We start from the raw sequence: 13,353 nt of genomic DNA on the forward strand, positions 1-13,353 counted from the left end.
ATATACAAATTTTAAATATAAAAAATAAGGAGATTTTTCGTTGTTTCTATGGACAGAAATGCAGAAATACTAATAAGTCAAAAAATTATAAAATATAAATATTATATTATATTACAGCAATATTTCACATCATAGTGCTCCATCCATATCCTCACACAAACAATAAAACGTTTGAGTTAATTTCTTTCATGAATGCCTATATGAAAAAGTAGATTTACCACCATTGGGACCAAGTCAATCATACAGTTTCATTAGGTCAACACACATTTAGTTATTTCAATTTTGTCCACACCCACACTCGGAACTTGCAGTTATCGTTGCAAAAAGCAGAAATCCAATTAAGATGAAAAAGAAACAAGTGAGTAGTTACAGTTTTGAATAACTATACCCTAGAATCTCAATAATATCGCATCATGGCCCAGATGTTTCCAACCTACCAGTTGTATAACACAGGTAAGTATAGTGAAAGGGAAATCTGGTACCTTTTCCTTGGACTGGACGGATGGTTTCTGTTGGTGGTGAGACAGAGAGATCTCCATGATGAAGCTGGCTGTGTGCTGGAGACCAGTGAGGTAATACAAAATCTGCGCTAGAACTTCTGGGCTCACAGAAACAACGTGTCACTGTGCAAACACCATAAAACACAACGCTGCTGGGTATAAAAGTCACTGAGAAGGAAAACACACTGACGCACATTCAGGCAACAATCATCGAGAGAAACCTGGGCATGACTGACCATCCATCATACAGCAGACACAAATAAAATGCACAGTTATAGTAAAAAATAAAAGTGTTTGTCTCAAATGTTTGCATGTCTACATTTGGTCAATCTATCTGAAACACACTTTCCACAGGTGTTTTTTTTTATTTTGTCATAATCTTTAACCTCTTGCAATGCAAAGCTCTATAATCCGGGACATTTTGACTGGAACACAAAAATAGTTATTAATAGTTAGTAATGTTAGACTAAACACATTACTGATGCCATCCAAGATGTAGATGTTCTTTATCAGAACCGATTTGGATAAATTTAGCATTACATCACTTACTCACCAAAGGATTCTCTGCAGTGAGAATGAATGAGAGTAGGAATGAGAGTCCAAACAGCTAATAAAAACATTACAATAATTCACAAGCAATCCACAAAACTCTAGTCCATCAGTTAACAACTTGTGAAGTAAAAAGCTGCTTGCTTGTAATAAACAAATCCATCAATACAATATTAACTCATCCACCATATGCTTTCTCTATAGTGAAAAAGTCGAGTTATCTAAATCAGGAGAGAAATATGCACAGATTAAGCACTTCTTACAAGCAAAAACAGTTCTGTAGCGTCTGGACCACTCAAACACACAATATATATTTTGTTAGCTAGATTTAACAAATACTTTGTAACACCCCAGGAAGCCGAACAGGCCCCTGGTTCCATGGTAACCCTGACACCCGATACATTTACGACCTCCTGGAATTTAGGTGAAGAAAATCGCTTCCTTGCCCATAGGGAAAATCCACAAGGGAAGGACTTTTCTTTGCTAATTAATTAATTGTTAGACCAGTTTATGTGTTTATGTAGTATGTTAGACTAGTTTAAGTTTTTATGTAGTTAATAAAACCTGACTTGTATCACACTTGACGTGGTTCATTGTTTGCTCATAACTGGAGTCACTTATTCATGCAGATTTATGCATGAATAATATGATTTATGCTAAGCTTTTGTAGAATTGTACAGTAAGGAAGTTATTTCCCTTAACCAGGAAATTAACGTTCTTAGAATTGACAAGACAGTTGACCCTGAGAGGTCAGCTAAATATCTACAGCGGATCTAAAATATTCATAATTAATCATAACTAGTTATGATTAATTATTCATATTTCCCATGAGCTGATTCGTTACAGTTCTAAACAAATGATGGGAGAGGACAACAGGGGATGGACTTTTCCACTGAAGGAAGCATTATTATGGATTTTGGCCAGAGGCGATGGTTTAAAGTTAAAATGCTTTAATGATGGATTTGTGTCTTACAAACTCAGCTTTTTGCTTCACAAGACTTTAACTTATCAGCTGAAATCTTGTGGATCAACTTGTGGATTATTGTGATGTTTTATGGTCCCTGATAGGCCTTTTTCTGTACAGTAGCTCCTAAATAGAAACCTTCTTCTTGTATAATGGTACTAACAGTAATTAGATCATGATCAGTCTTATAGACGTTCAAAGGTTTATTGTCAAATGGAGACGGTGTTTTTCTTCCCCATCGTGTCCAGCTAATCGTCCAAACTGCCCAAAGCAGGTCCAGACCAGAAAACCATCCAGAATCAGTTCTGTTTTGCGTCACCAAAGCTCCTTCTGTTTTGCGATGGCTGACACCTGTTCCTCTCAATTCATCAGTGCAGCAGTCCGTTCACCATCCCACTCTCCATCGCTCTCACAGCTGGAGAGATGAGCTCAGCCAGCAACAAAGGCATTTGTGTTCCTGTGTGTTTGAGGAGAAAGCAAATGTGGTAATTAATGACCCTTAGCAAAAACGAAAGAAAGAGTTTGTTATGAATTTCATATGCAGATACTTAGACTAACAGACTTGGTTGCCACAACTCAGAAGAAATACTGAATAATGAGTATTGTTATATGTGTATTGTTTTTAGAATGATAGTGATGTGTCATGGAATAGAAGCGTGCTTAAATTAGATTCAGTCACATTATGAGCTTGGGACAACTTAGTGGAAATAGCAGTTCTGTTCATATGAAAAATAACCATAGAGAAACAACAAAATAAAGGCACAAATGAGGAAAACTGTTGACATACAGTCTGAGTGTAAAGCTATAAAAATGTGCACAATGTAATCTAGTTAATTTGGTGAGAAATGTTGTTTGTTATATTGTTACAAGTGTTTGCAAACTTTTTGAGGCCACATATTCCCAAATATTATGATCCCCTTGTGTGATATAAAATATGAAGCTTGCTATATGTTTTCAAGTAGAAATGACGAAAAAACTAAACAAATGATGTGTAAAATAATATAGTTTTTAATTTTTAAATCCTAAGTACTGTTAAGTGGATTACAATTAATTATTACTATTCGATTACTGAACATAAAACTATGAATCCCATTTGAATGAAATAACTGATTTCATCACTTCAATCTGTAGAAAGCAGAATAAAATGGTAATCATTTTTTAAAATTCTGTACATTTTTAAAATATGCATTTAAAAATGCATATGTACTGTATATATTTTAAATAATTATAAACTACCTTTCAAATGTGTGGGGGGTCGGTATGCATTTTTAAATGTTTTCTTATTTTTTTCTACTGTTTTCAATTGTAATATATTTTAAAATGTAATTTGTAATTTTAAAATATCATTTATTTAATTTTTAGCATCATCACGCCAGTCTCCAGTATCACATGATCCTTCAGAAATCATTCTAATATGCTGATATTCTGCTGCTCAAGAAACATTTCTTATTATTATTAAAGTTAAAAACATTTGTGCCACTTAATATTTTCATAGAAACCGTGACACTTTTCTATGATGAATAGAAAGTTCAAAATAACTTATTTGAAATAGAAATATTTTCTAACGTCACAAATGTCACTTTTGATAAATTGCATTTCTTTAAAAAAAAATTTTTTTTTTGCTTTAACTTTTGCACATGCTTCATAGCACCTCGTTCCAGCCTCAGAATTTAAGAGCTTAAAAAAGTACAGTGTGTGACAATGTCAAGATTGCTTCTGAAACACCTTTTGATCAGGAAAAAAAAATGTAAGAAGCAGGAGAGCAAACATCTATATTTGCCTTACTCTAATCTCTATGCTGTTGGAGAGAAATTATATTAATGAGATCTCAGTTGTGATTTTATATTTTCCTAAGGGATCAATTAATTTCAATCAAGTCGACACATATATGTGACTTGTAGGTTAATGTAATCATGGAGACTGAAATGAATGTACTTTTTGCTAATGATGTTGCCATAATTAACATGCTAGACTGTTGGAAATGTCAGAGACGCTACCTATCATCACAGAATGAGTAATAACTTTCAACGTTTCGCTCATGCAAAAGATGATGGGCAGTAAAGGCAGCAACAAGAGAAGCTGATCCATGCTAGGATAACATCTTTGGAGGAGTTAGTTGGTCATTCAGTAATTGGTTCCTAATCCCTCAAAATATTATAGAATCCCTACAAGAGCAAACAGCCAACAATAGAGTGCAGTACGTCTGCAGAGCAGTGATAAGGACCCTTGGGATGCACCAGGGAACTTCTGCATTGTGAGTCTGGATTCTGACTGCTCTGTGGATGCTCCCCATTGCTTTCATTATCAGGGAGAAAGGAATATTGTGGCTCTTTGGAGTAATACAAAGGGAGGGAGGGATTGTTTCTAATCCCCAGGGAAGTGTTCCTGCAAAGGAAAGATGAAGTCTTGATGATGGCCTCTATTATACTGCTACTGAAACAGATCTGAAGCCTTATCGGCCTGCCTGTATCTACTGAGGTCTTATGTAGGAAGAGAAAGTAGCTTTAAAGATTCAGTATGAACTGGAATCTTGGAATAAAGACTCTATTTCAAGCCCTGTACGAGAACTAAATATACAGTATAGGGATGATAAGTGGTCTTGACACTGGGACTATAGTGGAATAACTAGAGGGGTTTATTGGTTTACTTCAATTGAGAATCATTATTTGACAGCTAACCAGAAACTTCAGGCTCAGAAATTATACAAAATAACTTTTACGCTAGTGTTTTGGTAAGAATGGCAAGCCAATCACCTGAGCTATAAATGTAATGTGACATTATTCTGCAGTCACATGAAAATGCAATGATTTTTTTTTTACTATAGCAACTATCCAGGTTCCTTTTTTTATTTTAGATGTATATTTTTAGTATTAATATCATTTTATATGTATCCCCATTTTGTGATTTCTTAAATCCTATTGTAAATCATAGTATTAAAATATAAAACATTTTAAAAATATATATTTTTAACAAATAAGTATATATATATATATATATATATATATATACACACACAGAATATTGAGCTTGTGTAAACCACAGACCTTATTTCAGGAATTTAACCAAAGACCCATTCAAAAATTCCATTGATTTCAGGACTATAGAACCGGAAGTGCTTGTTTCCGGGTTTTAGCCTACGAAAGTACTGTATGTCATCCCTGCAGACACCCCTAATCTCTTGATCCCCACCCTACACTGCTCCCTTACCTAACATTAAACCCTGAAGAACCCTAATTTCAAATATAAACACTACTGCCCTCTGCTGCTTGGGAGAGGTATTGTGAAGCTGCATTCATTATCTCTTAAACAACAAGAAGTATTGAAAATGACATGAGATCTTATCTCATATTATTTGCTTAGTTTGTTTGTCCCTGTAACTTGTTGGTCCAGAAAACAGCAAATGAGATGTGAGGGCCATCCAAGCTTGGAAATGTTAAAAGAAAGGGTCAAAAAGACAACATAGTGAAGACTAGAAGAGAGCACAGAGAGTCTCAGTGGCCTGTCCCGAAGCAGGTGGTTGTTAAGGATAATCCAGGTAAGTCTTTAATGCTGGAGGAGACGAGTGGAGGGGAGGCGGGCGGAGAGATTGCTAATTGTGGCCTACTAATCCAACCCCTCCCCCACTTTCACCCACCTCCACATCCTCCCCTATTCCACATATGAAAAAGGCCAGGCACATAGAGAAGGAAAGGTACTGCACCCTGTTACGTGAAGAGCAAGTCTTTTGGGGGAAGAGGATCCAGGAAACAGTGGACAGATAAGAAAACCAAACACTTACCTGGATATATCCTGCATAGAATGTAGCTGCGCCTTTCCATCTCTCTCCACATCCTCTTCCTACCACAAAATTCACGTCACTATGGGAGAAGTCCAAAAGGTACGTGTTTTGATCTGCTTGAAGGGCCTATTTGAATAAAAGAATGCTTTTTTATTAATGTTATACACATCATTGTGATGAATATGAGATTTCATGGATGTACCTAAAACTTCAAATGAAACTTTAATTAGATCTTTTAGGCACAAATGTTTGTTTTCAAGGGTTTGTTTTCAGTCATTGAGAAGCTAAAAGGCACAACTGAGCAAGAGCTGCGGATAGTTCTTCTCGGTCTCGATAACGCCGGAAAAACCACTTTGTTAAAACAACTCGCCTCAGAAGATGTGAACACCATCACTCCAACTCAGGTGAGAAGAGCAGCCACGGGGACTTTCAAAGCACTAGATTTTTTACAGTTTGCTCTTGCACTTTCTTAATATGCTTGTTCAAAAAAAAGTGTTACTTTGACAACCAGGACACATGTGGTTAAAAAAGCAGCACAGTCCTCTGCCATTCCAGAATGTACATTTTCTTTTTAATGATGTGTTATGAATGGCAAAAACATGTCTCATGAGTAATTCAGCCTAATTTGCTGAGGCTGTTGAAAGGTGTGTAGTTATTAGCTGGTGTGGAATGTTAACACATTGCTTGCGCTTTTTTACTGTTTAACAAATTCAGTAGAAATATTCTCAAAGCATTTGACAGTTACACTTCAGTTTTGTTACCATACAGAATTGTAAATGATAGTGGTAAAGTCATTCTTTGGCATGAAACCAATGTGTATCTTTAGTTGCATCTTGGATAACACTTGACTGTACAACCAAAATGGATGAATCAGGTTAATCAGTGACAAAGAGGACAGACTGTGGATGAATAATACAGTGAAAAACCCCTTAAAATGTATGACATGATCATGTCTTTGACTTTGGGGTAACTTTTTGGGGGTCTGCCTAAGAGAGAGAGAAAACTAATTTGAGTATACCAGAGGTGAAGTATATAATATAATATAATATATTTTTCAAAAAGTGAAGAATATGAGAAATATGAGAAATAAACTGACAACTATGAGAAATAAATTTGCAGGTGCAAAATATCAAATACATTATGACATACATAGTGAAATAGTGAATATGTCACAATTATGAGAAATAAAGTCTTAATTATCTTTGTTTCAGTTTGGGGTGAACATGGACTTCCATTCTTAAATTATACCCAATTGTTATTTCTGTTATGAAAATACTATTAAAATACTATTAAAATATTAAAACAAAGAAACAAATCAATCGATCGATCCTCATACCCATCAATAATATTATAAAACATTTTTTCACTTTATATGCAATTTGCAGAAAATGTATTTAGTCAGAATACACAGCTTCTTAGACAGTAACCTTTTAGTCTGAGGTGAACACCACTTCCATTTAGAAATGATGTTGAGTTTTAACCTTTATAAGGCTGATGGTTAAATGTCAGCTGTTTTAATTGTCATCAAAAAAATAATTTTGTCTTGCCCTTTGACCCCCTAAAAAAAAAGTGATTTATTTAATCGTATGTGTCATCGTAGCATGACGAAAGTGATCCACTTAAAGGGATACTCCACCCCAAAATGAAAGTTTTTGTCATTAATCACTTACCCCCATGTCGTTCCAAACCCCTAAAAGCTTTGTTCATCTTCGGAACACAATTTAAGATATTTTGGATGAAAACCTGGAGGCTTGTGACTGTCCGATTGACTGCCAAGTAAATGACACTGTCAAGGTCCAGAAAAGTAAGAAAGACATCGTCAGAATAGTCCATCTGCCATCAGTGGTTCAACCGTAACGTTATGAAGAGACGAGAATACTTTTTGTATGCGAAGAAAACTAAAATAACGACTTTATTCAACAATTCATCTCCTCTGTGTCTCTCCGCATCACTGTAGCGCCATTTTGGAGAGTATCCACTGAATGCAAGCAGCGTACGCTATTCTGTGTCAGCCGTGGCTGCACTGATGCGCTCTTTTCGTTCAAATCAAAGCGTAAATACACGTAGAAAACGTATCCTTGTGTCGCGGCTGACACAGAATAGGGTACGCTGCTTGCGTTCAGCGGATATTCTCCAAAATGGCGCTACAGTGATGCGGAGAGACACAGAGGAGACAAATTGTTGAATAAAGTCGTTATTTTTGTTTTCTTCTCGTCACTTCATAACGTTACGGTTGAACCACTGATGGCAGATGGACTATTCTGACGATGTCTTTTATACTTTTCTGGACCTTGACAGTGTAATTTACTTGGCAGTTAATCGGACAGTCACAAGCCTCCCGGTTTTCATCCAAAATATCTTAAATTGTGTTCCGTAGATGAACAAAGCTTTTAGGGGTTTGGAACGACATGGGGGTAAGTGATTAATGACAACATTTTCATTTTGGGGTGGAGTATCCCTTTAATGTTGTTTCACCTACAACCCATGAGACAAAAAAAAGCATAGACTACAATCACTGCTAGGTAACCACTTAAAGGTGGAAACTGTCCTAGAAAAAACTACTATCCAAGTAAATTGTATAAATAGACATGATCTCATTCTTCCAAGAAAGTTAATAGGATCAAATGTGGTCAGTCTGGTTTACCACTCTGTTTACTGTTGAGGGGTCAGGGATAGAGCACTAATACACCATCACTGTGCATATTAGTGCTAGTTATTAGCATAAAGTCAGCTAACTGGAGATAACACATATGACAAAAGTCTCTAATATCAATTTATAAAAGTCTGAATTCATGCGTCATTGATTGACAGTATCATCCATTTATAGAACTGCTGCAACTGATGGCTGTTAGCACAACATTTAGCATGGATTCCTTTGGACTCTGCTGCGCACAGCTTGCTACTAGTTAAGATGTTGTTTAACCATTACTTGATTACTTAAAATATCCTGGGACCTAGATGTTATGTGAGACTATTTGCTATTTAGCATGTGTTTTGTTAACAGACATTATATGCTGCAGCCAGTTAAAGCTGTAAAGAGCTGAGGCCTGTGGGGAGAGAAGATCCTCTCTAAGAATAGCACCACTACAGTGTCTTTAATCCCACCGTTAAAGATTACTTAACCATAAAGTCTCAGTAGTTGGAGGCTGCTCAGGGCCAGGATAAATTTAGACTAGGAGAGTTTAAATACATTGTGCCTCTATCTGGTGTTTTGTGTGTGATTAGCATTGTAACCTAATCAAGCCTTCATTATGGAAGCCTGTTTCTGCTTCATAGTAAAAAACTAAGAAGGTAACTGTGAAATAAAGTTTCAAATAAGCTTAATATAAGAAGTCATACTATGAGATATGCATAGTTTCGACTATGAGATAAACACGCATTATGTGATTTAAGTCACAGTTGGGAAATATAAAGTCACAGCTACGAGATATAGTCAGGGTTGTGAGATATAACCTCACATACTGCATGGGAGGTTTAAGTCAATGTGAAATATATAAAGTCACAATTGTGAGATTTAAAGTCACACTGTGAGGTTTAAAGTACTGTTATGATATATCAAGTCATAACTGTGAGACATAAAGTCAGAGTTGTGAGAATTAAAATTACATGTTGATGTATAGTCACAATTTTGGGAATTGTGTCACATTGTGAGATATCAAGTCACAATTGTGAGATGAATTGCAGTTGTGATATATTGTCACAATTGTGAGATTCAAATCACAATGTGAGACAGAAAGTCAAAATATAAAATCGAAACTGTGAGATTTAAAGGGATAGTTCACCCAAAAATGTAAATTATACCATTAATTACTCACCCTCATGTCATTCCAAACCCATAAGACCCATTCATCTTCGGAACACAAATTAAGATATTTTTGATGAAATCTGAGGGATTTCTGTCCCGAATATACAAACAATCAACAATATCAAACAATATCTTAATTTGTGTTCCAAAGAAGGTCTTACAGGTTTGGAAGGATACGAGGGTGAGTAATTAATAACAGAATTTTCATTTTGGGGTGAACTATTTAACTTGATTGTGACTTGATATCTCATAAAAGTGACTTTAAAGGGTAAAGTCACTTTTATGAGACATCAAGTCACAATCAAGTTAAATCTCACAATTGTGACAGTATATCACAACTGTGAGATTTAAAGTCACAAGTGTGAGATATCAAATCACAATTGTGAAATGTATATTCACAAATGTGATATATAGTCACAATTGTGAGATTCGAAGTCACAGGTGTGAGATAGCTAGTCACAATTGTGAGAAGTTGAAATTGTGAGATATGAAGTCAAGATGTCATCACAGTTGTGAGTTTCTACATTTACAATTGTGATATATATTGTGAGATTTAAAGTCACAGGTGTGAGATATTCATTCACAATTAACAGATTTAAGTCACATTGTGAGAAATAAAGTCCTAATTGTGAGATTTAAATTCACAACTTTGATGTATAGCCACAATCATGAGATTTGAATACACATTGTGAGATGTGAGAAGTTACAATTCTAGACAACTGCAAGATTTAAAGTCACAAGCAGGATATATAAAGTCAAAATTGTGAGATTTAAAGTCACTTTGGGAAAGTTAAGATACGATGTGAGATAAATTCACAATTGTGAGATTTATTTCTCAAAATAAAATTTTAAAGCGATATAAAGTTGCAATTACAATATTTGTCACATACTCTCAAAAAAAATTTTAAAGCTTTTTTAAGATTTACACAATTTAATTAACAGTAAAATTCCATCAAAATTCATTAAATAATCCTTATGTATTTTAATTGAATAACTGATTGTTCAGTTGTTCAATTAAAATACGTAAGGGTTATTATTCAAGTCAATTTGATGGAATTTTACTATTAATTAAATTGCGTAAACCTACAATTTTTGAGAGTGTCGACACAGCTGTATCATGTGCTAATTTTGTTCTGTCAGGGTTTCAACATTAAAAGTGTGGCCTGTGATGGCATGAAGCTGAATGTGTGGGACATTGGAGGACAGAGGAAGATTCGACCATTCTGGAAGAAGTACCTGGAGAACACAGATTTATTGGTATGACAGCAGTGTTCAGGCAGAAAATTCTGAAGTTAACTTTCTCAGTGACATTGAACATGTTGTGAGAGTATTTCCATCACATATGTAATTACATTTCTGTTTTGTGTATCAGTCTAAAAGTTTTTTCTCTTTAATAGTGCCTTTTATCTCTCCCTTTTTTAGATTTATGTGATTGACAGTGCAGACAAAAAGAGATTTGAGGAAACAGGATTGGTAAGCTTCTTTTTTTCCCTTTTTTTTTTGAAAAGCAATTTATCTGATATATTTATACGTCAAGCAATTCGCCCCTAATTTCCTTTACTTGTAATGTGCACAGGCTGGATGTCTTTAGTCTCCAGACTCAATTGAAACAGCTGTCAGCACAGAACAAAAGAGATCTCATTCTATGTATCTAATTTCTAAATTAGATGATTTTAAAGGAAGATGTTTTCAAAACAGTATTTCTGGTTTTAAAGGATATATTGTAATAGCTTTAAACTTTTTCTTGCATATCATTAATTAGTTCCTTAATTGAAGAGTGTTGAAATGCCAGTTATTTGCCTGAGTTACATTATTTTGGATTGTTCCCTAACAAAAATTTTGACTTCCCGTCTATAAAAGTATATATACATTTTTAAGGAATATAACATAAGAGCGAATTCTGTTGTTCTAAATAAGTCACATATTATGTGTTTTTGTAGGCCAACCTGTCAGTTAGCATCACCCTGGTTCCCTTCACAAAAACCAGACAGGATTTTTCCATTGGCTTTTGGATTATTGCATAAAATAAGATCTATGACCAACAAAGGTTTGATTATCATCATGCCAATCTTCATAAATGAACACAACTTTCATGAATTTTGAAGCCTAAATGCAATCGCACAAAGTAAAAAGTAAAACTATATACAGTATATATATAGTTTACAATAAGTGTCACAATCGTGAATTTTACTTTGCTCTTGTTTCTGAGAAAATCAAAAGACATTTTTAACAATTAACTTGGCATTCCTATGTACAAACGGCAAGCTTTTCAGAGAAAAACAGAGTTTAAAAACTTCACAAAGGTGGGAATGAGAAGTGACAGGGAAACACATTTCTGACTTTGAAGATAAAATGTATTAATATTAAGCTAAATGTATTAATGCATATTAAATTCAGTTGGGCGAATTCCTAATTTAAAGGATGCATCCAAATTTGACTCATTTACTCACTCTCAAGTTGTTCCAAACCTTTATAAATTTCTTTCTTCTGCTGAACACAAAAGAAGATATTTTTAAGAGTGTGGGAAATTAAACAGTTGCTGGTACCAATTGACTTTTTTAAGGGCATAGTTTTGGGTTCAATCCTTGGTATACACACTATACAATCATATCGGCCAAATATCGGCACCTCTATGTGGTGCTGATTACAGTCTTTCTGACTCCTCTGTGTTGACCTTCTTCCACAGGAGCTCTCGGAGCTCATCGATGAGGAGAACCTGAAGGGTGTGCCATTGCTCATCTTTGCCAATAAACAGGATCTGGCCACAGCCTCTCCGGCCAGTGAGATCGCAGAGGGCCTCAACCTGCACACGTACCGGGACAGAGAGTGGCAGATCCAGGCCTGTTCTGCCGTATCTGGGGAGGGTGTACAGGTTTGTAAATACATAGTGAATTTATTTTAATTTTACCCTTATAGGAATAGATTAAGACATTTCTTTTTCTTTCAGGATGGCATGAACTGGATCAGCAACAATATTGTAAATAAGAAGAAATGAATCTGCTCACTTCCAAGTGTTATTTTGTACAATTGCTCTGATTCTTCTGTTAATGTAAACCATGTATTTTTTTTTGGTAAATATATTAATGATCTATCTTCCTGTTTGTAAATTGGCTGCCAACAGAGACTGGCAGGAAATCAAACAAAACAAATAATTTTTCCCTCTTATCTCTTAAGGCCCGTTCACACCAAGCATGATACCTATAAATATAACGATAAAGATATAGTTCTAAAAATCGTTCTCAGTATTAAAGAATAGCATAGTTCACACCACAACTATAACGATAACGATACAGAGGAACGATATCGTTGGAATCACTTTCAAAATGATTTTTTTTCCAGCTGATGAATGATAAAACACTGACAGCAAATCAGAATCCAACCTGCTGTAACAAGCTCAAGAATTTAAAGCGGCAGACGAGCGTGCGCTTGGAATAAACAGACGATATCATTCGCTGGTGTGGACGCTTATATCGTTATCTTTATTGTTATCTTTATAGTTATAGCTCTTGGTGTGAACAGGGCTTTATGTTCTTACAGAGAGATTTGTTGCCCTCTGACTAGACAAGCTTTCTTTCAAATCTGTAAATCATGCTTTTGCTGTCATGTTTTTGAGAAATATGACATATCAGGGCATAAATAATGCACACAAGCAATAATTTACAGCCTAAAATAAGAATGAGGTATCAGTGTATATATCACAAATACACTGACACATGGGGAAGTCGTGGCCTAATGGTTAGAGAGTCAGACTCGTAAC

The 13,353-nt window shown here is 35.2% G+C and overlaps 1 protein-coding gene across 1 annotated transcript; it reads left to right on the forward strand.

Moving 5' to 3' along the window:
• The first annotated feature begins 5,615 nt into the window (after positions 1–5,615).
• Positions 5,616–12,792, forward strand: LOC107590064 (ADP-ribosylation factor-like protein 3). Its single transcript, XM_016278683.1, has 6 exons — positions 5,616–5,890; positions 6,052–6,195; positions 10,737–10,853; positions 11,019–11,069; positions 12,283–12,468; positions 12,544–12,792. The coding sequence occupies exons 1-6, from the start codon at positions 5,873–5,875 to the stop codon at positions 12,589–12,591; spliced, it is 564 nt and encodes a 187-aa protein (XP_016134169.1). The 5' UTR covers positions 5,616–5,872; the 3' UTR covers positions 12,592–12,792.
• The last annotated feature ends 561 nt before the right edge of the window (positions 12,793–13,353 follow it).

Source organism: Sinocyclocheilus grahami, unplaced genomic scaffold, assembly GCF_001515645.1.
Source record: "Sinocyclocheilus grahami isolate Dianchi unplaced genomic scaffold, SAMN03320097.WGS_v1.1 scaffold124.1, whole genome shotgun sequence".
Lineage (NCBI taxonomy): Eukaryota > Metazoa > Chordata > Actinopteri > Cypriniformes > Cyprinidae > Sinocyclocheilus > Sinocyclocheilus grahami.

Excerpts from the sequence above, each read along its gene's own strand:
- LOC107590064 (XM_016278683.1), top strand. Across the intron at positions 6,196-10,736 it reads ACACCATCACTCCAACTCAG|GGTTTCAACATTAAAAGTGT; the intron begins GTGAGAAGAGCA and ends TTGTTCTGTCAG. Across the intron at positions 11,070-12,282 it reads GATTTGAGGAAACAGGATTG|GAGCTCTCGGAGCTCATCGA; the intron begins GTAAGCTTCTTT and ends CTTCTTCCACAG.